General features: G+C 45.6%; 2 protein-coding genes across 4 annotated transcripts in view; both read left to right on the forward strand.

Annotated features, from left to right (window-relative positions):
- IFT52 (intraflagellar transport 52) overlaps window positions 1–20,648 on the forward strand; it is a 52,687-nt gene extending 32,039 nt beyond the window's left edge. For all 3 annotated transcript variants that reach the window (XM_024239061.3, XM_054541790.2, XM_054541791.2), the window contains 4 exons: window positions 10,905–10,992; window positions 12,141–12,249; window positions 17,505–17,650; window positions 20,357–20,648. In XM_024239061.3, coding sequence (XP_024094829.1) covers window positions 10,905–10,992; window positions 12,141–12,249; window positions 17,505–17,650; window positions 20,357–20,404 — 391 coding nt within the window. In that variant the 3' untranslated portion in view covers window positions 20,405–20,648. The remainder of the gene's footprint in view (window positions 1–10,904; window positions 10,993–12,140; window positions 12,250–17,504; window positions 17,651–20,356) is intronic.
- Window positions 20,649–25,845: 5,197 nt separating this feature from the next.
- LOC112130321 (large ribosomal subunit protein uL15-like) lies at window positions 25,846–26,351 on the forward strand. The gene has a single exon (XM_054541792.2). The coding sequence runs from the start codon at window positions 25,914–25,916 to the stop codon at window positions 26,349–26,351; it is 438 nt and encodes a 145-aa protein (XP_054397767.1). The 5' UTR covers window positions 25,846–25,913.

The raw sequence follows: 26,351 nt of genomic DNA on the forward strand, positions 1-26,351 counted from the left end.
CCGTGTATCCGGAGAGCAAGAGCCATGTCTTATCAACCTGGAATCCTCATTGCCTAAGACCCAGAGCCCAGCATATCCTGAGCATTTGGGGGATGTTTGTGAAATTAGCATGTTGCCATTCTCCCTGTGCCTTGCTTATACATCCACTCAGCAAGTATTTGTGGCACAACTACTGTTCCAGGATCTTGGGATGCTTCAGGGACCTCAATAATGAAAATCTTTGCCCTTTTGAAGTTTATTATCTAGCAAAACAGACAGGCATCAAGACATTTCTATATGTGTGATGTAAATTAAAGAATATGTTAGAAGATGATTACATACGTCAAGCAGAGTACTGGGGAAGGGGAGTGCCAGGCACATTGCATTTTTAATAGGGTGATCAGGCCAGGCGTGGTGGCTCACACCTGTAATCCTAGCACTTTGGGGGGCCAAGATGGGAAGATCGCGAGGTCAGGAGTTCGAGACCAGCCTGGTCAACATGGCGAAACCCCGTCTCTACTAAAAATACAAAAATTAACTGGGCACAGTGGCGGGCGCCTGTAATCCCAGCTACTCAAAGGCTGAGGCAGGAGAATCGTTTGAACCCGGGAGGCAGAGATTGTGGTGAGTCGAGATTGCACCATTGCACTCCAGCCTGGGCGACAGAGGAAGACTCCCATCTCAAAAAAAAAAAAATAGGGTAATCAGGATGGCTTTATTGAAAAGGTGATATTTGAGGAAAAACCTGAAGGAGGTAAAGAATTTAGCCTTACGGCTATCTGAGGGAAGAGTATTCTGGGCAGAGGAAACAGCCAGTCCTAAGACCACAAGACGGAGAAATGCCTGATACATTCAAGGAAGAGCAACAAGGCCACTGCAGAGTGAGTAGGGGTGAGAATGGTGGGAGATCAGGCCTGGCCTACTTGTTTGCCTCTGTAAGGACTTCCTTGGCTTTCACTCTGGGTGAAAAGAGGAGGCACTGAGAGTTCTGAGCAGAGGTATGGCATAATGACTTCCTTATATCCCGAACATCAAGGAGCAAGAATGGAGGCAGGGCCTGTCACAGTAACTCAGGCATGAGTTACTTGGGAGGCTGAAGTGGGAGGATTGCTTGAGCCCCAAAGGTTAAGGCTGCAGTGACCCACTCCAGCCTGGTCAACAGAGACAGATCTTGTCTCAAAAAAAAAAAAAAAAGCAATAACTGAGTTGAGAAAGACTGCGAGTAGATTTTGCAGGAAGAGCAGAAGTTCAGTTTGAGGTATATGGAGTTGAGATGTCAATTAGGTATCCAGGTGATGTTTAGTAGCAGTTTTATATGTTAACCTGGTGGTCAGAAGAGATATCTGAGCTACACATTTAATTTGGGAGTTTGGGGGCACATCTGTATTTCATCTAAAGCATACATCTTTTCCTTTTTTTTTTTTTTTTGGAGACAGAATTTCACTGTTTTTGCCCAAGCTGGAGTGCAGTGTCGCAGTCTCTGCTCACTGCAACCTCTGTCTCCCAGGCTCAAGCAGTTCTCCTGCCTGAGCCTCCTGAGTAGCACCACCATGCCCAGCTATTTTTGTATTTTTAGTAGAATCGGGGTTTCACCATGTTGGCCAGGCTGGTCTCGAACTCCTAACCTCAGGTGATCCACCTACCTCGGCCTCCCAAAGTGCTGGGATTAAAGGCATGAGCCACAGCACCTGTTCCTATTTTCAAATCTATAAAATCAGGATGAATCTTTTTTCTTATTTTTTGCCTTTTTTTCTTTCTTTTCCTTTTTTTTCTGTTTTTCAGGATGAATCTTTATTAACAATAGATGATGTATTAGTTTAACTAGCATTTTTTTCTTTCAATGGACCATAAATTATGGTGGATTCTTAGATTTGATGAAATATGGTAGATAGTATGTAAAGCCATGTGACTGGATGAGCTCACAAAGTGTTATAAGTGTTGATAGAGAAGAAAAAAGGACCATCTATTGAGCCCTGGGGCACCCCAGAGTTTAGAATTTAGGAAGAAACAGAAAAGCCAGCTGGGCATGGTGACTCATGCCTGTAATCCCAGCACTTTGGGAGGCCGAGGTGGGTGGATCACTTGAGGCCAGGAGTTTGAGACCAGCCTGGCCAACATGGTGAAACCCCATCACTACTAAAAACAGAAAAAAAATAGCTAGGCATGGCGGCACATGCCTGTAGTCCCAGCTACTTGGGAGGGTAAGGCAGGAGAGTCACCTGAACCTGGGAGGCAGAAGTTGCAGTGAGCCAAGAACACACCACTGGACTCCAGCCTGGGCAACAGAGCAAGACTCCATCTCAGAAAAAAAAAAGAGGAAAGGAAGAAGTAGAAAAGCCAAAAGAAGAGATGGAAAAGCAGCAGCCAGTGTGAGATGAAGAAAATCAAGTGCATGGTATTCTGAGAGCCAAGCAAAGAAAGTCTGTCAAGATGGAAAGGGTAATCAGCTGTGTCAGATACTTCTGATGGGTCATAAAAAATGAGGGTTGAGAATTTATCATTGGATTTAGCAACATGGAGGTCACTGGTGATCTAGACAGGGTCTTTTTTATGACATGGTGAGGGTGAAAGCTTATTTGAAATTGGTTTAAGAGAGAATTGGACATAGCAAATATAGATAGCTCTTTTAAGGTATTTGCTACAGAGAGGAACAGAGCAGGGGCAAGGGCCAGGGTCAGTAACTAGCTGGAGGAAGTAAGGTCAAGAAGGTGTTTTTTGGATGGAAGAAGTCACAGGATATTTTTATACTGGTGGGAATGTTCCAGTAGAGAGAAAAATGGATAATGTAGGAGAGAGCGAGGAAAATGCCTGGCGTGAAACATGAGAGTAAGCAAGAGACAATGGGAAAGGGGGTTTGGTAAGTGGTCTTAGCTCTTTTTCTTTTTTTTTAAGACAGGTTTCACTGTTGCCCAGGCTGGTCTGGAACTCCCGGGCTCAAACAGTCCTCCCACGTTGGCCTCCCAAAGTGTTGGATTATAGATGTGAGCCACCATTCCCAGCCTGGCCTTCGCTTTTATTTTTATTATGTCATATATATATATATATAGAGAGAGAGAGAGAGAGTTGTTGTTTTTTTGTTTTTTTTTTTTTTGAGATACAGTCTCACTCTTTACCCAGGCTGGAGTGCAGTGGCACGATCTCGGCTCACTGCAACCTCCACCTCTCAGGTTCAAGTGATCCTCCTACCTCTCAGCCTCCCTAGTAGCTGGGACTACAGGCGTGCACCACCACACCTGGCTAATTGTTATATTTTTAGTAGAGACGGGGTTTCACCATGTTGGTCAGACTGGTCTCAAACTCCTGACTTCAAGTGATCCACCCGCCTCAGCCTCCCAAAGTGCTGAGATTACAGGCATGAGCCACCACGCCTGGCCCAGTCTTAGCTTTTAGACAGGAGCATGGATCATTCAGTTGGTAACAGATGGGAAACATGGGTGCAGACTCTGATGGATGAGAAAAATTGTTGATTGAAGATTGTGGAAGTTCTCAGGGCTTCAGTTCCTTTTGATGAAATAGGAAACAAGATCATCAGTTAAAAATTACCAAAGAAGCCGGACATGATGGCTCACGCCTGTAATCCCAGCACTTTGGGAGGCTGAAGCGAGCGGATCACGAGGTCAGCAGTTTGAGACCAGCCTGGCCAGTATGGTGAAACCCCGTGTCTACTAAAAACACAAAAATCAGCCGAGCTTGGTGGTGCGCGCCTGTAGTCCCAGCTACTCAGGAGGCTGAGGCAGAAGAATCTCTTGAACCTGGGAATTGGAGGTTGCAGTGAGCCGAGATCGCGCCACTGCATTCCAGCCTGGGCAACAGACAGAGCGAGACTCCATCTCAAAAAAAAAAAAATTGCCAAAGAGATAGTGGAGATTTAGGAGAGAAGGCATATATATTAGGCCTCTAGGGGAGTGGGAGAGGGAAGTAGACAAGGTTTCTGTAGAAGGATTTGCCAATCCCCCTGGAGGTTAGAGGTTTTGGATCTAAAGTTCTACAAACCAGTAGAGTGGTATGTTTTCCTCCAAACTTGTTTAGCTGTGTAGCTGCAGGCAGAGTGGGCCCAGACATGGATTTAACCATTGTGATTTTGTCAAGCAAGTGGTATAAAGAGGAAGGGGCAATATCTTTTGTAAATGCCCAGGAATTATTTAGTTGCATGTTTTAGTATAAACAGTAACTGCTATAATTGTGGTTTTAATTAGCTTATTTTGTAAAACCTTATACATCATATCCAAAAGCTCTGTTGTACGTTTTTGTTTTTTTGTTTTGTTTTGTTTTGTTTTTTTGAGATGGAGTCTTGCCCTGTCACCCAGGCTGGAGTGCAGTGGCGTGATCTCAACTCACTGCAAGCTCCGCCTCTCCGGTTCACACCATTCTTCTGCCTCAGCCTCCCGAGTAGCTGGGACTACAGGCGCCTGCCACCACACCCAGCTAATGTTTTGTATTTTTAGTAGAGACAGGGTTTCACTGTGTTAGCCAGGATGGTCTAGATCTCCTGACCTTGTGATCCGCCCGCCTCGGCCTCCCAAAGTGCTGGGATTACAGGCGTGAGCCACCGAGCCCGGCCCCAACTTAAGTTTTACAGACAATGAACCCCCACTTTCTTCCAAGAGCCTGCAAATACTACCACATTTACTGTTTACAACAATTCTGAAAAGTAGAGCATAGCTCCATAGTTAACTTCTAAGAAGCTGAGGCTTGGGACAATTTGCTCTAAGTTAAACAGCTACTAATCAAGCCCTGACTAACAATTGTCCTTAGCTCCCCTCTCATCTCCCCTTCCTTCAATATTAATAACAACTAACGTTTATGTACTTTGCATTATCATGTAACAACCACAGTGAGGTTGTTATTTCCATTTTACATCTGAGGACGCTGAGGCACAGAGAAATTAAGTGATTTGCTCAAAATCACACAACTAGTTTTCATTGGGACCTGAATTTGAAGCCAGGCAATTTTAACTCTGAATCTTGGAAGAAATTATCTGAAAATGTGTTACTGTAGGAGGTGAGAGTGCTTTTAAGAAACAGCAGGACCAAAGCCTCCAGAGCTACCAGGGCGTGACATCTGCATCACCCCTTCCACAGGTGACAGCCCGGTCACAAATCCTGTAGCTCCTGGCTGCATGTTTGGCTCTTAACTTGCTTGGTTTTGAGCTCTGGTGTTCTCTTCCTCCTCTGCAGCTCAGGGCTTTTCTAAGAATAAAAAAAGATACATCTGACCACTCTGCTAGCCAATTGCAGTCTGACCAGCTTCTGCTGTTTTGGCCTAATTCTCCCCTGATATGTTTAAACCAGATCATTATGATAACTCTTCAGTGTTAAATGAAGGATTAATTGGAACTGCCTACTATCTTAGTGTCAGCAGAGTCAAATAGTGGATGTTTCAGAGACTTAGACAACTCTTGTATTTGTCTTACATACCACAGCAGAGGCCAGTAGTTACTGGCTTCTGGTGTCTATGTGGTAAGCTCAGATATTTTTATTTGCTAGTAACATCTTTCAATAGTTTATCTTTTCTGAGTTAAAATTCAGTTAGGCTTTAAATATTTATGTCAACTACAGGGTGTTGCTCTGAAGTAATTTCATTTGTCCATTGGGTGTTTATCAATGCCTGCGGAGTATGAGGTAGAGGCAGATGGTGTGGAGTCCCTGCCCTTAGAGTTCATGGTCTGATGGGCTGCGGCTTGAAACATGGAGTGGTGAAAACGCAGTGCCAGAGGTCAGGCCATTCCCGAAAGATCTAGTTCAGCTCCATTTCACAGATGTATATTTAGCTTTTGCGTCTGTTCTTCCCTTGGTTTTAAGATGAGTTTCTCCAGTCCCTTACCCAGTTCCCATCAAGCCATGTTGGCTAATGGTAGGAGGATAATTAGGGCAGGTGGTGAGCAGAGTGGAGGAAGGGAAGACTTAATGGGACAAAGCCTTTGCTCCAGCACAGTCAGCTCTCTCTGGGGACAGAAAGCGGAAATAAATTCACAGCTGGGATAGCCGAGGCTAGGACTCAGCAGCAGGATTCTTTGTGAGCAGGTAGTAAGAATTTTAGTTTAAAACTGCCCCTAATCACTTTTGATTTTGGGGCAGACCAAAGTAAAGATTCTGGTTGGCAGAGATTGGCTACGTCTGAGTTCTGATCTTGCCTTTGTCCCATCTTAACCATATGACTTTGGGAAGCTACTGTTTATCATTCCTGTACCTCAGTTTCTTCTATAAGAGATTATCCCACTTTCCACAGTTGTATTGAGGATTAAATGAAATAAGTTTAAGTGCCTAACACAGGGTTGGCATAATACATGGCATATAGCAGGTGCTTGATAAAAGTTATTTCTCTTCCTTCTGTGGAGATCTGCTGCTCAGTGCTAGGAAAGATTCTCCCCAAGCACCTGGAAATAGTGGAGGAGGTGACAGCAGTGAGCTCATCTTTCTGCAGTCACAGACCTCACTCATAGAAAAAAGCTGCCATGATCTTTGTCCACTCATTGGCATTTGGTTTTCTAGCTTAACTTTGAAGGGCCACAAATACATGTACAATTTAAACTGGATGACGATATTTTACTTTGCCTCTTCCCCAGAAAAGTTTAGCCAGCTTAAAAAATTGCATACAATGCAAAAGGATAACATGAATGTTTGAGAGAATGAAGGCAAAGGAGAAGCCACAATAGAAAAATAATGCAGGGGTAAGATGAGCTCAGCTCTGTAGGCTTGCTCCTAACACTGATCCTCTGCTGGAGTCACTCTGGCTGGCCTGCTATTCTGTGAAAATGCCGGGCACCCTTCTGCCTGTTCTTGCTCTTGCCTCTGCCAGGGACACTTTTGAAGATAACTGCATGACTTCCCCCCTCCCTCACTCAGGGCTCCTCTGACAAGCCACACTCCCTGCTCCTGCCCCTTCCCTGTCTCTTTCTCCTCTGATTTGTCTTTTTTTTTTTTTTTTTAAGATGGAGTTTCGCTCTTGTTTCCCGGGCTGGAGTGCAATGGCACGATCTCCGCTCACCACAACAGCTGCCTCCCGGGTTCAAGCGATTCTCCTGCCTCAGCCTCCTGAGTAGCTGGGATTACAGGCATGCGCCACCACACCTGGCTAATTTTGTATTTTTAGTAGAGACGGGGTTTCTCCCTGTTGGTCAGACTGGTCTTGAACTCCTAACCCCAGGTGATCTGCCTGCCTCGGCATCCCAGAGTGCTGGGATTACAGGCGTGAGCCACTGTGCCCAGCCTATTTGTCTTCTTAATACTTATCAGTTCCTGACATCTTTTTTTTTTTTTCTTTTTCTGAGACAGAGTCTTGCTCTGTCTCCCAGGCTAGAGTGCAGTGGTGCGGTCTCGGTTTACTGCAACCTCCGCCTCCCAGGTTCAAGCAATTCTCCTGCCTCATCCTCCCGAGTAGCTGGGATTACAGGCACACGCCACCACGCCCAACTAATTTTTGTATTTTTAATAGAGATGGTGTTTCACCATGTTGGCCAGGCTGGCCTCCAACTCCTGACCTCAGGTGATCCACCCACCTCAGCCTCCCAAAGTGCTGGGATTACAGGCATAAGCCCCCGCACTCGGCCAGTTCCTGACATCTTACTAGTTTTTTTGTTTAGTGTGTGTCTCCCCTCCCCCTACAATGTAAGTTCCGTGATGGCCTGCCTTGGCATCTTCTTTTACTGTTGCTGTACTCCTCATGTGTAGAACTGCCTGGTACATAGTAGATATTCAGTAATTATTTGTTGAATGAGCACACAGAAGTGCATATCATACAGATCTGTTTACTTGCCAGAAACAGATATCAGATTTGACTCCTATCTCTTAATGATGAAAAGAAATAAAAAAAAACACAGGAGTTGCAAGATTCACTGTGTCCATCAGGCAAAAACAAAAAGCTTATTTAGGAGAAACCTGATATGAAACTTGAAAGAAATGTTTCTTTTCAGTTCTCAATGAGTAATGTATGATACGGTAGAGAAGATTCCTGAAAGGATCATTACATTATTTATAACACATTTTGTCTTTTGTCTCTTTTTAATTTGGACTTTATTGTATTCATAGCTTTAACTTTTTAAAAGTCAAAATTGGCCGGGCTTGGTGGCTCACGCCTGTCAATCCCAGCACTTTGGGAGGCCGAGGTGGGCGGATCACCTGAGGTCGGGAGTTAGAGACCAGCCTGACCAACATAGAGAAACCCCGTCTCTACTAAAAATACAAAATTATACGGGCGTGGTGGTGCATGCCTGTAATCCCAGCTACTTGGGAGGCTGAGGCAGGAGAATCGCTTGAACCCGGAAGGCGGAGGTTGCAGTGAGCAGAGATCGCGCCATTGTCCTCCAGCCTGGGCCACAAGAGCGAAACTCCATCTCAAAAAAAAAAGGTCAAAATTATTTATCTTTCAAATCATGTATTGACTATTATTTGTACTCCACTATGATTAAGACAGAATTTGGGGCTGGGCACAGTGGCTCACACCTGTAATCCCAGCACTTTGGAAGGCTGAGGCGGGTGGATCACGAGGTCAGAGTTCGAGACCAGCCTGTCCAACATGGTGAAACCCCATCTCTACTAAAAATACAAAACTTTGCTAGGCATGGTGGCACGCGTTTGTAGTCCTAGCTACTCGGGAGGTTGAGGCAGGAGCATCGCTTGAACCCGGGAGGCAGAGGTTGCAGTGAGCTGAGATCGCACCACTGCACTCCAGCCTGGGCAACAGAGTGAGACTCTGTCTCAAAAAAATAAATAAAAGAGAATTTGGCTGCCTTAGGTGAGCAGTTAATACCAATCAAAAGAAAATTTAAGATTGAAGTAGCTGTAGAGTGAGGAAGACCCTCATTCCCAGGAAATCAATTTCCATCTTTGGACAAATCTCAATACCAGAAACTGATTTAAAAAGAAAAGGTTGGGTGCGGTGGCTCACGCATGTAATTCCATCACTTTGGGAAGCTGAAACAGGAGGACCTCTTGAGGCCAGGGGTTCGAGACCAGCCTGGGCAACATAGTGAGCCCTTGTCCCTACTAAAATTTTTTTTAAAAATTAGCAAGGCATGGTGGTGCACACTCGCTCGTAGTCCTGGCTACTCAGGAGGCTGAGGTAGGATGATTGCTAGCTAGAGTCCAGCAGTTCAAGATTAAAATGAGCTATGATCGTACCACTGCACTCCAGCCTGGGTGACAGAGTCAAAATTTATCTCAAAGTAAGTGTTTAGATTGTGGTTTTTTGTGCATAAATGAAAAAAATTAAAAAATAGAAGAAGAAGAAAAAAGATAAAGCACATAATACTTTAAACATATGGATGCATATGAGTGATATGGGAAGAATAAATTCAAATTTCAAAGTTGGAATTAATATAGGTATTATTATTTTGGAAGAGGAAATCTCAAACCTTTACACTAAATCAAAGAAAAAAATTCAAAATTTCAACCAGTCACCAAAGAAAGTGAAACACTACATATCTACATGAGTATCTGAAACAGACAGAAACTAGACTAACTGCCATGAAATTAAATCCCATTAAAATATTTCATTGAAATCCCATTGAAATACGTTAACATATTCTGATCTAAAATGAAAAAAGATTTAACTATGTAATCTATGTAAGTTAGAAGGCATATTCTATTTAGAGAGTTGATTAAGTAACATTGATATTATTTTATGAGGTTTTTTTTTTTTTTAACTTTTAAGTTCAGGGGTACAAGTACAGATTTGTTACCTAGGTAAACTTGTGTCATGGGGGTTTGTTGTACAGATTATTTCATCACCCATGCATTAAGCCTAGTATCCATTAGTTATTTTTCCCGATCCTCTCCCTCCTCCTACCCTCCAACCTTCTATAGGTCCCAGTGTGTATTCTCCCCTATGTGTCTATGTGCTCTCATCATTTAGCTCCCACTTATAAGGACATGTGGTAGGCTGGGTGCGGTGGCTCATGCCTGTAATCTCAGCACTTTGGGAGACTGAGGCGGGTGGATCACGAGGTCAGGAGTTCAAGACCAGCCTGACCAACATGGTGAAACCCCATCTCTACTAAAAATACAAAAATTAGCTGGGTGTGGTGGCGCGTGCCTGTAATCCCAGCTACTTGGGAGGCTTAGGCAGGAGAATCGCTTGAACCTGGCAGGCAGAGGTTGCAGTGAGCCGAGATCGCACCACTGCACTCCAGACTAGGTGACAGAGCAAGACTCTGTCTCCAAAAAAGAGAGGAAAAAAAAAAGGACACGTGGTATTTGGTTTTCTCTTCCTGTGTGAGTTTGCTAGGATAATGGCCTCTAGCGCCATCCATGTCCCTGGCAAAGGACATGATCTCATTCTTTTTTTTTTTTCTTCTTTTTCTTTCTTTTTTTTTTGAGACAGAATTTTTGCTCTCTTGCCCAGGCTGGAGTGCAATCGCACGATCTCTGCTCACTGCAACCTCCGCCTCCTTGGTTCAAGCGATTTTCCTGCCTCAGCCTCCTGAGTAGCTGGGATTATAGGCACCAGCCACCACACCCGGTTAATTTCTGTATTTTTAGTATAGACAAGGTTTCACTATGTTGGCCAGGCTGGTTTCGAAGTCTTGACCTCAGGTGATCCACCCACCTCGGCCTCCCAAAGTGCTAAGATTATAGGGGTGAGCCACTGCGCCCAGCCAATCTCATTCTTTTTTATGGCTGCGTAGTATTCATGGTATGCACCACATTTTCTTTATCCAGTCTATCACTGATGGGCATTTGGGTTGATTCCATGTCTTTGCTATTGTGAATAGTGCTGCAGTGAACATATGCATGCATGTGTCTTTATAATACAATGATTTATATTCCTTTGGGTATATACCCAGTAATGGGATTGCTGGGTCCAATGGTATTTCTAAAAATAGTACTGAACCACTGTATTTCATGGAGAACAACACAGTGTGGTCAGTTAGACATGCTGTGCTATGGTGTCTTGATCCCTGCTTTTTTGTTTGATTATGAACACAGGGCTCACGAGCAGCTAAATGTGAAACATGAACCACTCCAGCTCATCCAGCCTCAGTTTGAGACGCCGCTGCCAACCCTTCAGCCTGCGGTGAGTAGGTGTGCTTGGGGGATCCCACTGCAGAGCCCCACTGTAGAGCTCCACTGTTGCCCTTATCTTGTCAGCAGGCCTTCGCCGTGGTCCCTTCCATGTGCCATTCGTGGCACTCCTTGTGGAGTCATAGTGCTCTGTCTCTAAACATGCATGGACACCACATTTGTTAATGTTCTATAGAGACTTCCATGTGGTATGCTTCCAAATTGAGGAATCAAGGATGTGGAGCCTTCTGGCTGTTAAACATTTCCTATTCCCATCTTGTGGGGTTGGAGGGCATATATGAGATTTCTTGGATAAAAAGGAAGAAAACTTTGTACTGCCATTCCAGGTGTCAGGGCCTGATTCATAGCATAATTCTCACAGCCCAGGGGATAGTTATGGTTATGTGTGTAAATAGGTTATTTTTCAACATTTCAGTCCAAAATTCACTCAACTTGCCTTTAAAATTACCTTGTCTCACCACATTCTGAAATGTTATGAGCCAGTTGGCTTGATCTTGCTTGGTAGCTTGAAATTGGCCATGGTGAGAGGATTTACATTACGGAAAATGGTAAATGCTACAAAACAGGCCTTCAGTTTTGTTTTGTTTTGAAAGTAGTTAAACATTTACCCACATACCATTGGTTCATACCTACAAAATGTGACTCCAGGTTCAATACTTTCTACATTAATCTGCATCTGGTTCTCCAAATAACTTCCATCCCTAAATACTTATGATTAAATGAGAAACAAGTTGTACAATCAAATGTTCAACACAAACCTAAGCCCCAAGCTTTGTGTCATCGTTCTGAGTTAATTAGCATTGGTATGTCAGCTTGGTCAGTTTAGTGGTAATTAGAGCTGGTTCTACTTGGTTGTTTACAGTGGGCTAATAATCTTTCTTGGTATGGGTCTAATGGGTGAGGGTAGACGAGGTGATGGGAGTTTCGGTATTTCATCCTCAGGGAAGAGCCGAGTTACTGTTCTGTAGGGGTTTCCATGTGGTGTGGTTCCCAACTGAAGAATTAAGGATGTGAACTTCCTTATTCTCCTTGTGTCTCATCACTGTTAGTTATGACTTTGGACAAGCTCTTTCTAGAGAGACTTTATTTCCTTTACCTTATCCTCCCTCATTTCTAAATGATGACTTTATTTCCTTTTAGGTTTTTCCTCCCAGTTTCCGGGAGTTACCACCACCTCCTCTGGAGCTATTTGATTTAGATGAAACGTTCTCCTCTGAGAAGGCACGGCTGGCTCAGATTACCAATAAGTGTAAGTTTGGCCAACTTTTTTTTTTTTGAGACGGAGTTTCACTCTTGTTGCCCAGGCTGGAGTGCAGTGGTGCGATCTTGGCTCACTGCAACCTCCGCCTCCCAGGTCAAGCGATTCTCCTGTCTCAGCCTCCTGAGTAGCTGGGATTATGGGCATGTGCCACCACGCCCGGCTAATTTTTGTATTTTTGGTAGAGACGGGGTTTCATCATATTGGTCAGGCTGGTCTCAGACCCCTGACCTCAGGTGATCCGCCCGCCTCGGCCTCCCAGAGTGCTGGGATTACAGGCATGAGCCACCACGCCCGGCCTAAGTTTGGCCAACTTTTAAACTTTGTTTTCTCTTATGAGTTTTATTTAATCATGAATTTCTGAGAATTGCTATGAGAGAAAGCTTAGAGTTTGTTTAGGGAAAACAAAATATGAATAGGAGTATAAACTTACCATTCTTATTTATGTCATGTAAATAATGTTGGTTGTTCTTCTCGAGGCTATTTAGTTCAGTGAATTAGAACATAGTGCCAAGCAGAAAGCCAAAGGTTTCAGCTTTGATCCCTGTGAGTCCTTAGTTCTGACCTATTGAGAGACCATAGAATTAATCTTGACCCTGGCTGCCACTTAGCAAATCTCAGTCAGTGGTCATAGGAGCAGCTAAATAAGGAAATTGAGTAGGGCCCAAAGAATCATAGAGACTTCAAACTGGACAAGATCTGAGAGAGAGCCAAGTGTGCCCACCATGACATGTAGATGAAGAAATGAGGCCCCAGGCCACCCAGCTCCACGGTGAGTGGTCCTCCTGACTTTTGGTCTGGGGCTGCTCCTGACATGAATTGCCTCCAACACAGCAAATGCGTCTGCACATATATGCTCAGAGGCATAAAATTAACGATCCACTTTGAGGCAGTGACCCCACTCCTGGGAGTCTAATCTAAGGAGATTATATATATTTTTTTGAGACAAAGTTTCACTCTTGTCACCCAGCCTTGGGTGCAATAGTGCCATCTCAGCTGGCTGTAACCTCTGCCTCCTGAGTTCAAGCGATTCTCCTGCCTCAGCCTCCCAAGTAGCTGGGATTACAGGTGCCCACCACCATGCATGGCTAATTTTTGTGTTTTTAGTAGAGATGGGGTTTTACTGTGTTGGCCAAGCTGGTCTAAAACTCCAGACCTCAGGTGATCCACCTGCCTCAGCCTCCCAAAGTGCTGGGATTACAGGCGTGAGCCACCGCGTCCAGCCAACTTCTACACTATTTATTTTAAAAATACAATAAATTCGGGAGGCTGAGGTAGGAGGATCGCTTGAACTTAGGAATTTAAGACCAGTCTGGGCAACGTAGCAAGACCCTGTCTCTAAAAAAATATTTTTAAAAAATAACAATTTTTAAAAATAGAAAAAAACTATAAATTTGGGAATAGCTTTAATGTCCACTAGCAGAGTAATGGCCTTAAACTGCGTCACAATCATTTGGTAGGAGAATATGTAGTCATTATAAAAGAGGTTCACAAAGGCTAGGGAATGACACATATGATACAGACAGAATTTAAGAGAGAATCCTGAATGAAGAAAGCAAGATATAAAACTGTATGTACAAGAGGATACCAGCTATGTCAGCAACATCTGTATGTGCCCAAAGCCCAGAAAGAAGTAAGCAAAATGGAAACAGTTCAGTGTAAACGAAGACCTTTACTGCATCTCTCTTCTGTGGCAGGCATTGCTGTGGGTCCTGGGCAGTCAAAAATGAGCAGGACATAGTGATGAGTCCAGGAGGAATCACAGAACAGTGAAGAAGCAGAAGCTTTGACTTGGCATTTCTGTTTCTAGCAACTGTCCTATGGAAATCCTTGTAGAAATGCAAAACAAAAAAGATATAGATATTAATTATAGCATTCAAAAAATTGGAAACAGTCTAATGGTCTATCCATCATTAGGGGGACTGGTTAAAAAGAGTATGAAATAAGCCTGGGTGACATAGACCCCATCTCTACAAAAAAAAAAAAAAAAAATTGCGTGAGCACAGTGGATCATGCCTATAATCTCAGCACTTCGAAAAGCCAAGGCAGGAAGATCAGTTGAGGCCGGGATTTCAGACCAGCTTGGACAATAATGAGACCTTGTCTCAAAAAACAAAAAAAAAGGCTGGGTGCAGTGGCTCATGCCTGTAATCCCGGCACATTGGGAGGCCAAGGTGGGCAGATCACCAGAGGTTGGGAGTTCAAGACCAGCCTGACCAACATGGAGAAACCCCTTCTCTACTAAAAATACAAAATTAGCTGGGTGTGGTGGCGCATGCCTGTAATCCCAGCTACTCGGGAGGCTGAGGCAGGAGAATCGCTTGAACCCAGGAGTTGGAAATTGTGGTGAGCCGAGATCGTGCCTTTGCACTCCAGCCTGGGCAACAAGAGCGAAACTCCGTCTAAAAAAAAAAAAATTTTTTAAGTAGCCAGGTGTGGTGACGCATTTCTATATTCCTAGCTACTTGGAAGGTTGAGGTGGGAGGATCACTTGGGCCCAAGAGTTGGAGGCTGCAGTGAGCTATGATACACCTTGCACTCCAGCCTGGGTGACAGAGGACCCTGTTTCTGAAAAATAAATAAATAGAAACAAAATAGAATATTACATACCTGTTAAAAGAAAAATGTAGCCTGGGTGCAATGGCTCACACCTATAATCACAGCACTTTAGGAGGCTGAGGCAAGAGGATCACTTGAGACCAGCCTGGGCAACACTGTGAGACCTCTTCTCTATAGAAAAATAAACAAAATTAGCCGGGCATGGTGGCTCACTCCTGTAGTACCAGCTACTCAGGAGGCCCAGGTGGGAGGATTGCTTGAGCCTAGGAAGTCAAGGCTGCAGTGAGCTAAGATTGTGCCACTGCACTCCAGCCTGGTTGACAGAGCGAGACCCTGTCTCAGAAAAGAAAAGGCCAGGCGCAGTGGCTCATGCCTGTAATCCCAGCACTTTGGGAGGCCAAGGCGGGTGGATCACAAGGTCAAGAGTTTGAGACCAGCCTGGCCAAGATGGTAAAACCCTGTCTCTACTAAAAATAAAAAAAAAAAAAATTAGCCAGGCGTGTGGCGGGTGCCTGTAATCCCAGCTGCTTGGGAGGCTGAGGCAGGAGAATTGCTTGAATTCGGGAGGTGGAGGTTGCAGTAGGCCAAGATCACGCCACTGTACTCCAGCCTGGGTGACAGAGTGGGACTCCGTCTGAAAAAAAAAAAAAGAAAAGAAAAAAAATGCAGGGCATAAACTTTGATACGGAACGTCCATAATACATCATTAAATGATGAAGTCAACTTAGAAAACTATTCTAGTTTGATCCCATTTTTGTGAAAACTTACATTTACACACAGAAGCATACATAGCAATAATAATTCTAGGTAGTTGGTGGCAGTAGAACTAGGATGAAACATTGATACAGCTGTGGGTTTGAATGTCTTAGTAAAAAACATACATTTCTATCAAAACTTAAAATGCAAATCAGAGGGAGAATAAATAAATTACAGCCGGGCACAGTGGCTCACGCCTATAAGCCCAGCACTTTGGGAGGCCAAAGCAGGTGGATTGCTGGAGCTCATGAGTTCGAGACCAGCTTGGGCGACATGGTGAAACCCCGTCTCAATACAAAAAATCAGCCAGGCGTGGTGGTACACACCTGTAGTCCAACCTACTTGGGAGGCTGAGGTGGGATGATGGTTTGAGCCCAGGAGGCGAAAGTTGCAGTGAGCTGAAATCATGCCACTGCACTCCAGCCTGGGTGATAGAGCCAAACCTTGTCTCAAAAAAAAAAAAAAAAAAAAAAGGAAGAAAGAAATTACAGTATAATGTGAGAAGTGCAGTAATGGCTGTCTATCCTACACGTAGGGCTCCAGAGGATAGCTTCACAGAGCTATGTTGTTGGTGGAATTATGGGTGATTTTTTTCCTTAATTTTCTTTCTATAATATTGTTTGTTTTTGGGGGTTTTGTTTTGTTTTGTTTTGAGACCTAGTTTTCCTCTTGTTGCCCAGGCTGGAGTGCAGTGGCACGATCTTGGCTCACCACAGCCTCAGCTCACCGCAACCTCTGCCTCCTGGGTTCAAGCAATTCTCCTGCCTCAGCCTTCCTGAGTAGCTGGGATTATAGGCATGCACCACCACGCCCGGCTAATTTTGTATTTTTAGTAGAGACAGGGTTTCTCCATGTTGGTCAGGCTGGTCTCGAACTCCCGGCCTTAGATGATCCACCTGCCTCAGCCTCCCAAAGTGCTGGGATTACAGACGTAAGCCACCACGCCCAGCCTTGTTTTGTTTTTGAGACGGAGTCTTGCTCTGTCCCCCAGGCTGGAGTGCAGTGGCGTGATCTCAGCTCACTGCAACCTCCGCCTCCCAGGGTTAAGCAATTCTCCTACCTCAGCCTCCCGAGTAGCTGGGATTACAGGTGCACACAACCATGCCCAGCTAATTTTTTTGTATTTTTAGTAGAGACAGGGTTTCACCATGCTGGCCAGGCTGGCCTCAAACTCCTGACCTCGTGATCCGCTCACCTTGGCCTCCCAGAGTGCTGGGATTACAGGCATGAGCCTTCACGCTCGGCTGTTTTCTTTTGTTTTGTTTGAGATGGAGTCTGTTCTGTTGCCCGGGCTGGAGTGCAGTGGCACAATCTCTGTTCACTGCAACCTCCATCTCCACAGTTCAGGTGATTCTCCTGCCTCAGCCTCCTGAGTAGCTGGGATTACAGGCCTGCATCACCACATCCGGCTAATTTTTGTATTTTTAGTGGAGATGGGGTTTTGCCATGTTGGCCAGGCTGGTCTTGAACACCTGACCTCAAGTGATCTACCTGCTTCAGCCTTCCAAAGTGCTGGGATTACAGGCATGAGCCACCACGCCCAGCCGATACAATATTGTTTTAGTAAATGCTATTTTTAATTACCCATATGCTTTTCTATAGTCATCTTTGTTGCATTCAGGGAATGATAATTTGATTTCCTACTGTTGCACCTGTTCTTTCTAACGTAGGAATACTAGATCTGAGGAATAGGAAAGCCAGTACCAGTCCAGTTTTATTCTGATTAGGAGTGCTTTTATTATAAAAGCAGCACATTAGAGAGCTCTAGAGTTTTTCAGTGTTGAAATCCTGTAGTCACATTACTTTAGGAAGAGGTGCGTGATCTTAGGAAATGTGGAAACATGATAGGGCATACCTGAAACACACTAAGTCTGTACTTTGGGAAGGGCAGAAGTTAAGAATTAATCTAACTACTACTCCAACTGTCTTAGGTACTGAAGAAGACCTGGAATTTTATGTCAGAAAGTGTGGTGATATTCTTGGAGTAACCAGTAAACTACCAAAGGACCAACAGGATGCCAAACATATCCTTGAGCACGTCTTCTTCCAAGTGGTGGAGTTCAAGAAATTGAACCAGGTACAGAGCCTACAAGACACAGTGTAGTGGGAGCCCCTCCAGTACTGGTATCTTCCATGGACTGTGCTTGCCATGTTTTATGACGTTGATTCAGCCTGTAAATATTTATTAAGCATCTACTAGGTGAACAAAACAGACAATAAACCCTGTACTTATGGAACCTATATACTAGCTGGAGGATATAGACAATAAGCAGTAAACATAAGTGAGTCACACAGGATGCTAGAAAATGGTAAGTGCTTTGGTATAAAAGAAGTGGAGGCCGGGCACAGTGGCTCATGCCTGTAATCCCAACACTTCGGGAGGCTGAGGTAGGCAGATCACCTGAGGTCAGGAGTTCAAGACCAGCCTGACCAACATGGTGAAACCCCCTCTCCACTAAAAATACAAAAATTAGCCAGGCATCATGGTGCGTGCCTGTAATCCCAGCCACTCGGGAGGCTGAGGCAGATGAATCACTTGAACCCAGAAGGCGGAGGTTGTGGTGAGCTGAGAACGTGCCATTGCACTCCAGCCTGGGAGACAGAGTGAGACTCCATCTCAAAAAAATAAATAAAAAATAAAAATAAAAATGTTTAAGGACTTGGGCCAGGCGCTGTGGCTCACGTCTGTAATCCCAACACTTTGGGAGGCTGAGGTGGGCGGATCACTTGAGGTCAGGAATTCGAGACCAGCCTGGCCAACATAATGAAACCCCATCTCTACTAAAAATAAAAAAATTAGCTTGGTGTGGTGGCCCGTGCCTGTAGTCCCAGTTACTCAGGAGGCTGAGGCAAGAGAATCACTTGAACCTGGGAGGCGGAGGTTGCAGTGAGCCAAGATTGCACCACTGTACTCCACCCTGGGCAACAGAGTAAGACTCAAAATAAAAAAAAAAAAAGTTTAAGGACTTGGGAATACATTCGTGATACAGTAAATATGGGGTGAGGAGAGACTAAAGAACAGTATATAGAGAGATTCTACTTTCTTTACAGAATACACACAATACACACATAGAATTATTTCGCATAATAAAAAAAAACATAAAAGATATTTATCCTTGGGGCCCGGTGCAGTGGCTCAAGCCTGTAATCCCAGCACTTTGGGAGGCCGAGGCAGGTGAATCACGAGGTCAGGAGATCGAGACCATACTGGCTAACACAGTGAAACCCCGTCTCTACTAAAAATACAAAAAATTAGCCGGGTGTGTTGGCGGGTGCCTGTAGTCCCAGCTACTCAGGAGACTGAGGCAGGAGAATGACGTGAACCCGGGAGGCAGAGTTTGCAGTGAGCCGAGATCATGCCACTGCACTCCAGCCTGGGTGACAGAGTAAGACTCTGTCCCCCTCCAAAAAAAAAGATATTTATCCTTGGGCTGGGCACAGTGGTTCACACTTTGCAATCCCAGCACTTTGGGGGGCCAAGGTAGGTGAATCATTTGAGCCCAGGAGTTCTAGTCCAGCCTGGGCAATAGAAACTCCACATCCATTAAAAAATACAAAAATTAGCCAGGTGTGGTGGTGTGCACCTGTAGTTCCAGCTACTTGGGAGGCTGAGGTGGGAGGATCATCTGAGCCTGGGGAGGTTGAGGTTGCAGTGAGCGGTGATCGTGCCACTGCACTCCATCCTGGGTGATATAGTGAGACTCTGTCTTAAAAAAAAAAAGATAGTGTTTAATTTTTATTTTCCTTCTTTATTAAAATTTCTATAGTGGGCCAGATGCGGTGGCTCACGCCTGTAATCCCAGCACTTTGGGAGGCTGAGGCAGGAGGATCATGAGGTCAGGAGATCGAGACCATCCTGGCTAACATGTGAAACCCCGTCTCCACTACAAATACAAAAAAAAATTAGCCATGCGTGGTGGCGGGCACCTGTCATCCCAGCTACTCGGGAGGCTGGGGCAGGACAATGGCATGAACCCGGGAGGCAGAGCTTGCAGTGAGCCGAGATCACGCCACTGCACTCTAGCCTGGGCGACAGAGCGAGACTCGTCTCAAAAAAAAAAAAAAAAAAAAAATTCTATAGTGACTGTGTCACTTTTGCAGCAAAAAAAGAGTGTTTTGTTGTTTAATGTAAGCAGGCAAAATTCAAGCTTAGGATTCCAGATGCTGAGTGGAAAGACCAATTAGGTTCTGAGCCTCTCCTGGAAGGAAGCTGGCTGTGCCAGATGCTCATTTGGCAGTGTTTTACTCTCCACCTCTAGCATGGTGCTGGAGGCTGGGGCCATAGCAGTGAACAAGATGAGTGTGGTCCTTGCTGTGCCTTTCAGAGCTCTGTGTAGTGGGAGACAGAAGTGTATGGGCAGTTACCATGGTCTAAGTGCCATCCATGAAGGGAACCCAGAGATGAGGGTTTTGATGTGGCTGCTCAGCAGTGAATGATGGGATGGGAGGTCAGGTAGGTTCCCAGCAGTACTCACTCTGGTGGCATGCTAGGACAGGCACCCAAGGCCATTGTAAGAAGTCTAGTGTGGTCTTCGCACCAGTGCTTTCAACTCTGTTTGTTACTCATCATGGTGGTTGGTGGGCAGTGGTCACAAGCCCTGCCCTGGTAGGGCAAAAGGATCAAAATTTGATCCTTGGGTTGGATTCAGCCCTAAAGCCAGATATTATGTATATGTCCTAATTAATGAAGATTCAGAATCTCTAAATTCCAAAGCACTGAAGAGTTTACATTTCAGGCTTTATACTGAAATACTAAAATTCTGTGTCTTATTCTCTCATCCAGGAACATGACATCGATACAAGTGAAACAGCGTTCCAGAACAATTTCTGAAGACCATGCCTCTTGAAGCTTTTTCTGCCTCCTGATTCTCTCTTTATAAACTATTTTCAAATTGTTTTTCAACTCCTTATCAAAATTGTTTATACACTCTTTCCTCCATGAGCTATGGAAGGTATATGCATCTTCTGTAATACTCAGATAGGTATAAGATTTTTCACAAAATCCTTATGTAAGATATATTCCATTTTTAAAAATTAAATGTATGGTTGCATCTGTCTTTTTATACCCTGTGAAACAGTCTTTCATTGAATTTTTTTTTTCAACCCCAGTTCTGGATTTGAGTCTTTTATCAAAGACATAATTAACTCTCAAGCTTGTTGTGAATACTGTACAGCTTTCTGGACCGGTTGAAAGGATACAACACTGGCTGGACACGGTGGCTCACTCATGTAATCCCAGCACTTTGGGAGGCCGAGGCAGGCGGATCACTTGAGGTCGGGAGTTCAAGACCAGCCTGGCCAACATGGTGAAACCTGTCTCTACTAAAAATACAAAAATTAGCCAGGTGTGGTGGCATGTGCCTGTAATCCCAGCTACTTGGGAGGCTGAGACAGGAGAATCACTTGAATCTGGGAAGCAGAGGTTGCAGTGAGCCGAGATCATGCCGCTACACTCCAGCCTGGGTAACAGTGAGACTCTGTCTCAAAAAAAAAAAGGGGGGGATGGGAGGCTAGGTGGAGTGGCTTATGCCTGTAATCCCAGCACTTTGGGAGGCCGAGTTGGGTGGATCACGAGGGCAGGAGATCAAGACCATCCTGGCTAACACGGTGAAACCCCATCTCTACTAAAAGTACAAAAAATTAGCCGGGCGTGGTGGCATACGCCTGTAGTCCCAGCTACTCGGGAGGCTGAGGCAGGAGAATCACTTGAACCTGGGAGGCGGAGGTTGCAGTAAACTGAGATCGCACCACCGCATACCAGCCTGGGTGTCAGAGCAAGACTCTGTCTCAAAAAAAAAACAAAAGGATACAAAACTTAACCCATAATCTGTTTACCCCACTGTACCTAAAGAAAAAGATAAAAGAGTAGATAAGATAACTTCCTTACATAGATCACTCATCCCTTCATCTCCCAGTTGCCCATAGGGCACAACCATGTAGAGCAAGCTTGTCCAACACGCAGCCCATGGGCTGCATGCAGCTCAGGACAGCTTTGAATGTGGCCTAAAACAAATTTGTAAACTTTTTTTTTTTTTTTTTTTGAGACAGTCTCGCTCTGTCACCCAGGCTGGAGTGCATTGGTGCGATCTCGGCTTACTGCAAGCTCCGCCTCCTGGGTTCATGCCATTCTCCTGCCTCAGCCTCTCCGAGTAGCTGGGACTACAGGCGCCTGCCACCACGCCCGGCTAATTTTTAGTGTTTTTAGTAGAGACGGGGTTTCACTGTGGTCTCGATCTCCTGACCTCGTGATCCGCCTGCCTCAGCCTCCCAAAGTGCTGGGATTACAAGCATGAGCCACCGGCGCCCGGCCTACAAATGTGTAAACTCTTAAAACATTATGAGGCCAGGTGCAGTGGCTCATGCTTGTAATCCCAACACTTTGGGAGGCCAAGGTGGGTGGATCACCTGAGGCCAGGAGATAGAGAACAACCTGGCCAACAGGATGAAACCCTGTCCCTACAAAAAATACAAAAATTAGCCAGATGTAGAGGCCTGGTACGGTGGCTCATGCCTGTAATCCCAGTTCTTTGGGAGGCCGAGGTGGATGAATCACTTGAAGTCAGGAGTTCAAGACAAGCCTGGCCAATATGGCGAAAACCTGTCTACTAAAAATACAAAAATTACCCGGGTGTGGTGGTGCAGGCCTATAATCCCAGCTTCTCAGGAGGCTGGGGCAGGACAGTCGCTTGAACCCCAGAGGCAGAGGTTGCGGTGAGCTGAGGTTGTACCACTGCACTCCAGCCTGGGCGACAGAGCAAGACTGTCTCAAAAAAAAAAAAAAAAAATAGCCAGACATGGTCAGGCATAGTGGCTCATACCTGTAGTCCCAGCTACTTGGGAGGCTGAGGTGGGGAAAATCATTGAACCTGGGAGGCAGAAGTTGCAGTGAGCCAAGATCACATAACTGCACTCCAGCCTGGGTGTCAGAGCAAGACTGTGTCAAGGAAAAAAAAAAAATAAGAGATGTATTTATTTATTATTATTATTATTATTATTTTTTTTTTTTTGAGAAGGAGTCTCGCTCTTTCGCCCAGGCTGGAGTGCAGTGGCGCTATCTTGGCTCACTGCAAACTCCGCCTCCCGGGTTCATGCCATTCTCCTGCCTCAGCCTCCCGAGTAGCTGGGACTACAGGCGCCCACCACCACGCCCGGCTAATTTTTTGTATTTTTAATAGAGACGAGGTTTCACCGTGTTAGCCAGGATGGTCTTGATCTTCTGACCTCGTGATCCACCTGCTTCGGCCTCCCAAAGTGCTGGGATTACAGGCGTGAGCCACCGCACCCGGCCATTATTATTATTTTTTAGCTCATCAGCCATTGTTAGTGTATTTTGTGTGACCCAGGACAATTCTTCCAATGTTGCCCAGGGAAGCCAAAAGATTAGATACTCCTGATTTAGAAGCTGAGCCTGGGGAACAAAAGTGAAAGTCCATCTCTACAAAAATGAAAATTAGCCAGGCATAGTGGCACACACCTGTAGTCCCAGGTATTTGGGAGACTGAGGTGGGAGGATTCCTTGAGCCCAGGAGTTGAAAGCTGCAGTAGCTATGATCATACCACTGCACTCCAGAATGGGCCACCCACGCTTCTTCCCTCTCCTCTGGCTTCCTGAAGCACCCAGTTCTATCATCGTCTTGGGTTATAATGTAGGGCCAAATGTAATCATCTGTTCCAAGGAGGCTAGAGGGTATTGTCATGGGACAATGGGAGAGACTGCACCTGTCAGTATGGTGCAGTTGGTGTATGGAAATGCACAGCAGTGTACTGACATACACAGAGAACCAGCTTTGGGGAACTCTGAAAGCCAGATGGAAGCTTGCAGAGCCACTGAGGACAGGAGAGGAGAGAAAGGAGAGGAGGGGAGGGGAGGGGAGGGGAGGCGGGAGGAAAGGGGGAGGGGGAGGGGAGGAGAGGGGAGGAGCAATTCCCATTGCTGCACAATGGGAATAGTTTAGCTGGTGGGTTCTATAAAGATGGGAATGGTAGAAGGATGGTCATTTAGAGAAGAGTTTGATACAACCCCAAGAGCAAATAATAAGGATGTGGACTAAGGTGGTATTATAGGAAAGGTGGCATTTTGAAACACATTTGGTCTGGGTGTTGAAAGTTAGATTGGCAAGATTTGGGGCTTGATTTCCTGGGATAGTGGGGGTAGCTATTAAAAGATGGGGAGTCTAGGCCAGGCACGGTGGCTCATGCCTGTAATCCCAGCAATTTGGGAGGCCGAGACGGGCAGATCACCTAAGATCAAGAGTTCTAGACCAGCCTGGCCAACATGGTGAAACCCCGTCTCTACTAAAAATACAAAAATTAGCCGGGCGTGGTGGCGGGCGCCTGTAATCCCAGCTACTTGGGAGGCTGAGGCAGGAGAATTGCTTGAACCCGGGAAGTGGAGGTTGCAGTGAGTCGAGATCACGCCATTGCACTCCAGCCTGGGTAACAAGACGGAAACTCTATTTAAAAAAAAAAGATGGGGAGTCTGAAGGATGAGTGGTTTTGGAGCATAAGAGTCCAGTTGAGACTATGGCAATTAATACAGATGGAAATAACTAGTAAATGGCTGGAAATCCCTAACTTAGGCTTAGAAAAGATGTCCAGTCTCAAGAGTGGAGTTGTTCATATGGAGTGGTTAATTAAAGTCATGAGAATCATTTGTCAAAGAGCAGTGTTAGAAATTTAAAAGCTTGGGAAGAACAGTTCAAGTCAAATCCTGAGTTTCAAATGATTTCTTCATGGTAATGCTCTGTTCATAGGCTTCCACTCTCTCCCATACTCAAGCCCTAGGACACGGCTTATTCAGAGTTGCCAGCCAGGGCAGGGCACTGGGGAATGGGGAGGCCACTCCAGGGGCAGAATTTGGGGGCTCTAGCTCAAAGCTGGGAGATAAGCAGCTAGAGGACAGGCCTGGGGAGTGCTGTGGCAGTGTGTTCCGAACACATCCCCAAAATGTGTTCAACGATTGTCTCCCAACCCAAATGCTCTTCTCTTATCCTGTGGGCTTGATGCTCCTCCCATTGAGAGGTGGGGTCTCTATTCCCTCCTCTGAATCTTTGAATCTGGCACCGTGGCAGAAGTGATGCTGGTGACCTCTGAGGCTAGTTCATAAAAGGCTATACAGCTTCTGCCTGGTTATCTTGGGACATTCACCTTTACAGCACAAGCCTCCATGTAAGAAGTCCAAGGCCACGTGGATAGGCCATGTGTAGGTGTTCTGGCCAACAGCCAGAGATCTCAATCTATACCAGCATCTTGGTATAAATCGCTTGCCAAACATGAATGATGATACCTCCAAATGACTCCTGGCCCCAGCCATCAAGCACCTCAGCCTTTTGTCATCGCAATTGAGGCCCCAGATGTCATAGAGCAGAGACAAGCCATCCCTGCTGTGTTCTTTGTGAATTCCTGACTCCCAGAATCCATGAATATAATAAAATGAGAGGGAAGGTGTGTCCTCACTGCCATTTTGTTATATTTGTTTTTATTTTTATTTTTGATTTTTGTTTTGTTTTTTGAGACAGGGTCTCATTCTGTCTCCCAGGCTGGAGTGCAGTGACACAATCTCAGCTCACTGCACCTACCGCCTCCCAGGTTCAAGTGATTCTCCTGCCTCAGCCTCCCCAGTAGCTGGGATTACAGGCACGTGCTACCATGCCCGGCTAATTTTTTGTATTCTTAGTAGAGACAAGGTTTCACCATGTTGACCAGGCTGGTCTCAAACTCCTGACCTCAAGTGATCCACCTGCCTCGGCCTCCCAAAGCGCTGGGATTACAGGCATGAGCCACTGCGCCCAGCCTTGTTTTTGATTTTTTTGAGACAGGGTCTTGCTCTGCTGCCCAGGCTGAAGTGCGCTGGTGTGATCATAGCTCACTGTAACCTCAACCTCCTGGGCTCAAGCAATCCTCCTGCTTCAGCTTCCCGAGTAACTGGGACTACAGGTGTATGCTACCATACCCAGCTAATTTTAAAAAATGTATTTTGAGTGGCTGAGCGCAGTGGCTTATGCCTGTAATCCCAGCACTGTGGGAGGCCGAGGCGGGCAGATCACGAGGTCAGGAAATCGAGACCATCCTGGCTAACACGGTGAAACCCCACCTCTACTAAAAAATACAAAAAAATTAGCCGGGCATAGTGGCAGGCGCCTGCAGTCCCAGCTACTTGGGAGGCTGAGGCAGGAGAATGGCGTGAACCCAGGAGGCGGAGCTTGCAGTGAGCGGAGATCGGGCCACTGCACTCCAGCCTGGGCGACAGAGCGAGACTCGTCTCAAAGAAACAAACAACAACAACAACAAAAAATATATATATAGAGAGAGAGAGAGAGTCTTTTGTCTGAGCCGCCAACATGCCATCCAGACTGAGGAAGACCCAGAAACTTCGGGGCCATGTGAGCCATGACCGCATAGGCAAGCTCCAGAAGCACCCCGGAGGCCACAGTAATGCTGGTGGAATGCATCACCACAGGATCAACTTCAACAAATACTACCCAGGTTACTTTGGGAAAGTTGGTATGAGGCATTACCACTTAAAGAGGAACCAGAGTTTCTGCCCAGCTGTCAGCCTTGACAAATTGTGGACTTTGGTCAGTGAGCAGACACAGGTGAATGCTGCTAAAAACAAGCCTGGGGCTGCTCCCCTCATTGATGTGGTGCAATTGGGCTACTACAAATTTCTGGGAAAGGGAAAGCTCCCAAAGCAGCCTGTCATTGAGAAGGCCAAATTCTTCAGCAGAAGAGCTGAGAAGATTAAGGGTGTCGAGGGGGCCTGTGTCCTGGTGGCTTGA

Source organism: Pongo abelii, chromosome 21 (assembly GCF_028885655.2).
Source record: "Pongo abelii isolate AG06213 chromosome 21, NHGRI_mPonAbe1-v2.0_pri, whole genome shotgun sequence".
Taxonomy (NCBI): Eukaryota; Metazoa; Chordata; class Mammalia; order Primates; family Hominidae; genus Pongo; species Pongo abelii.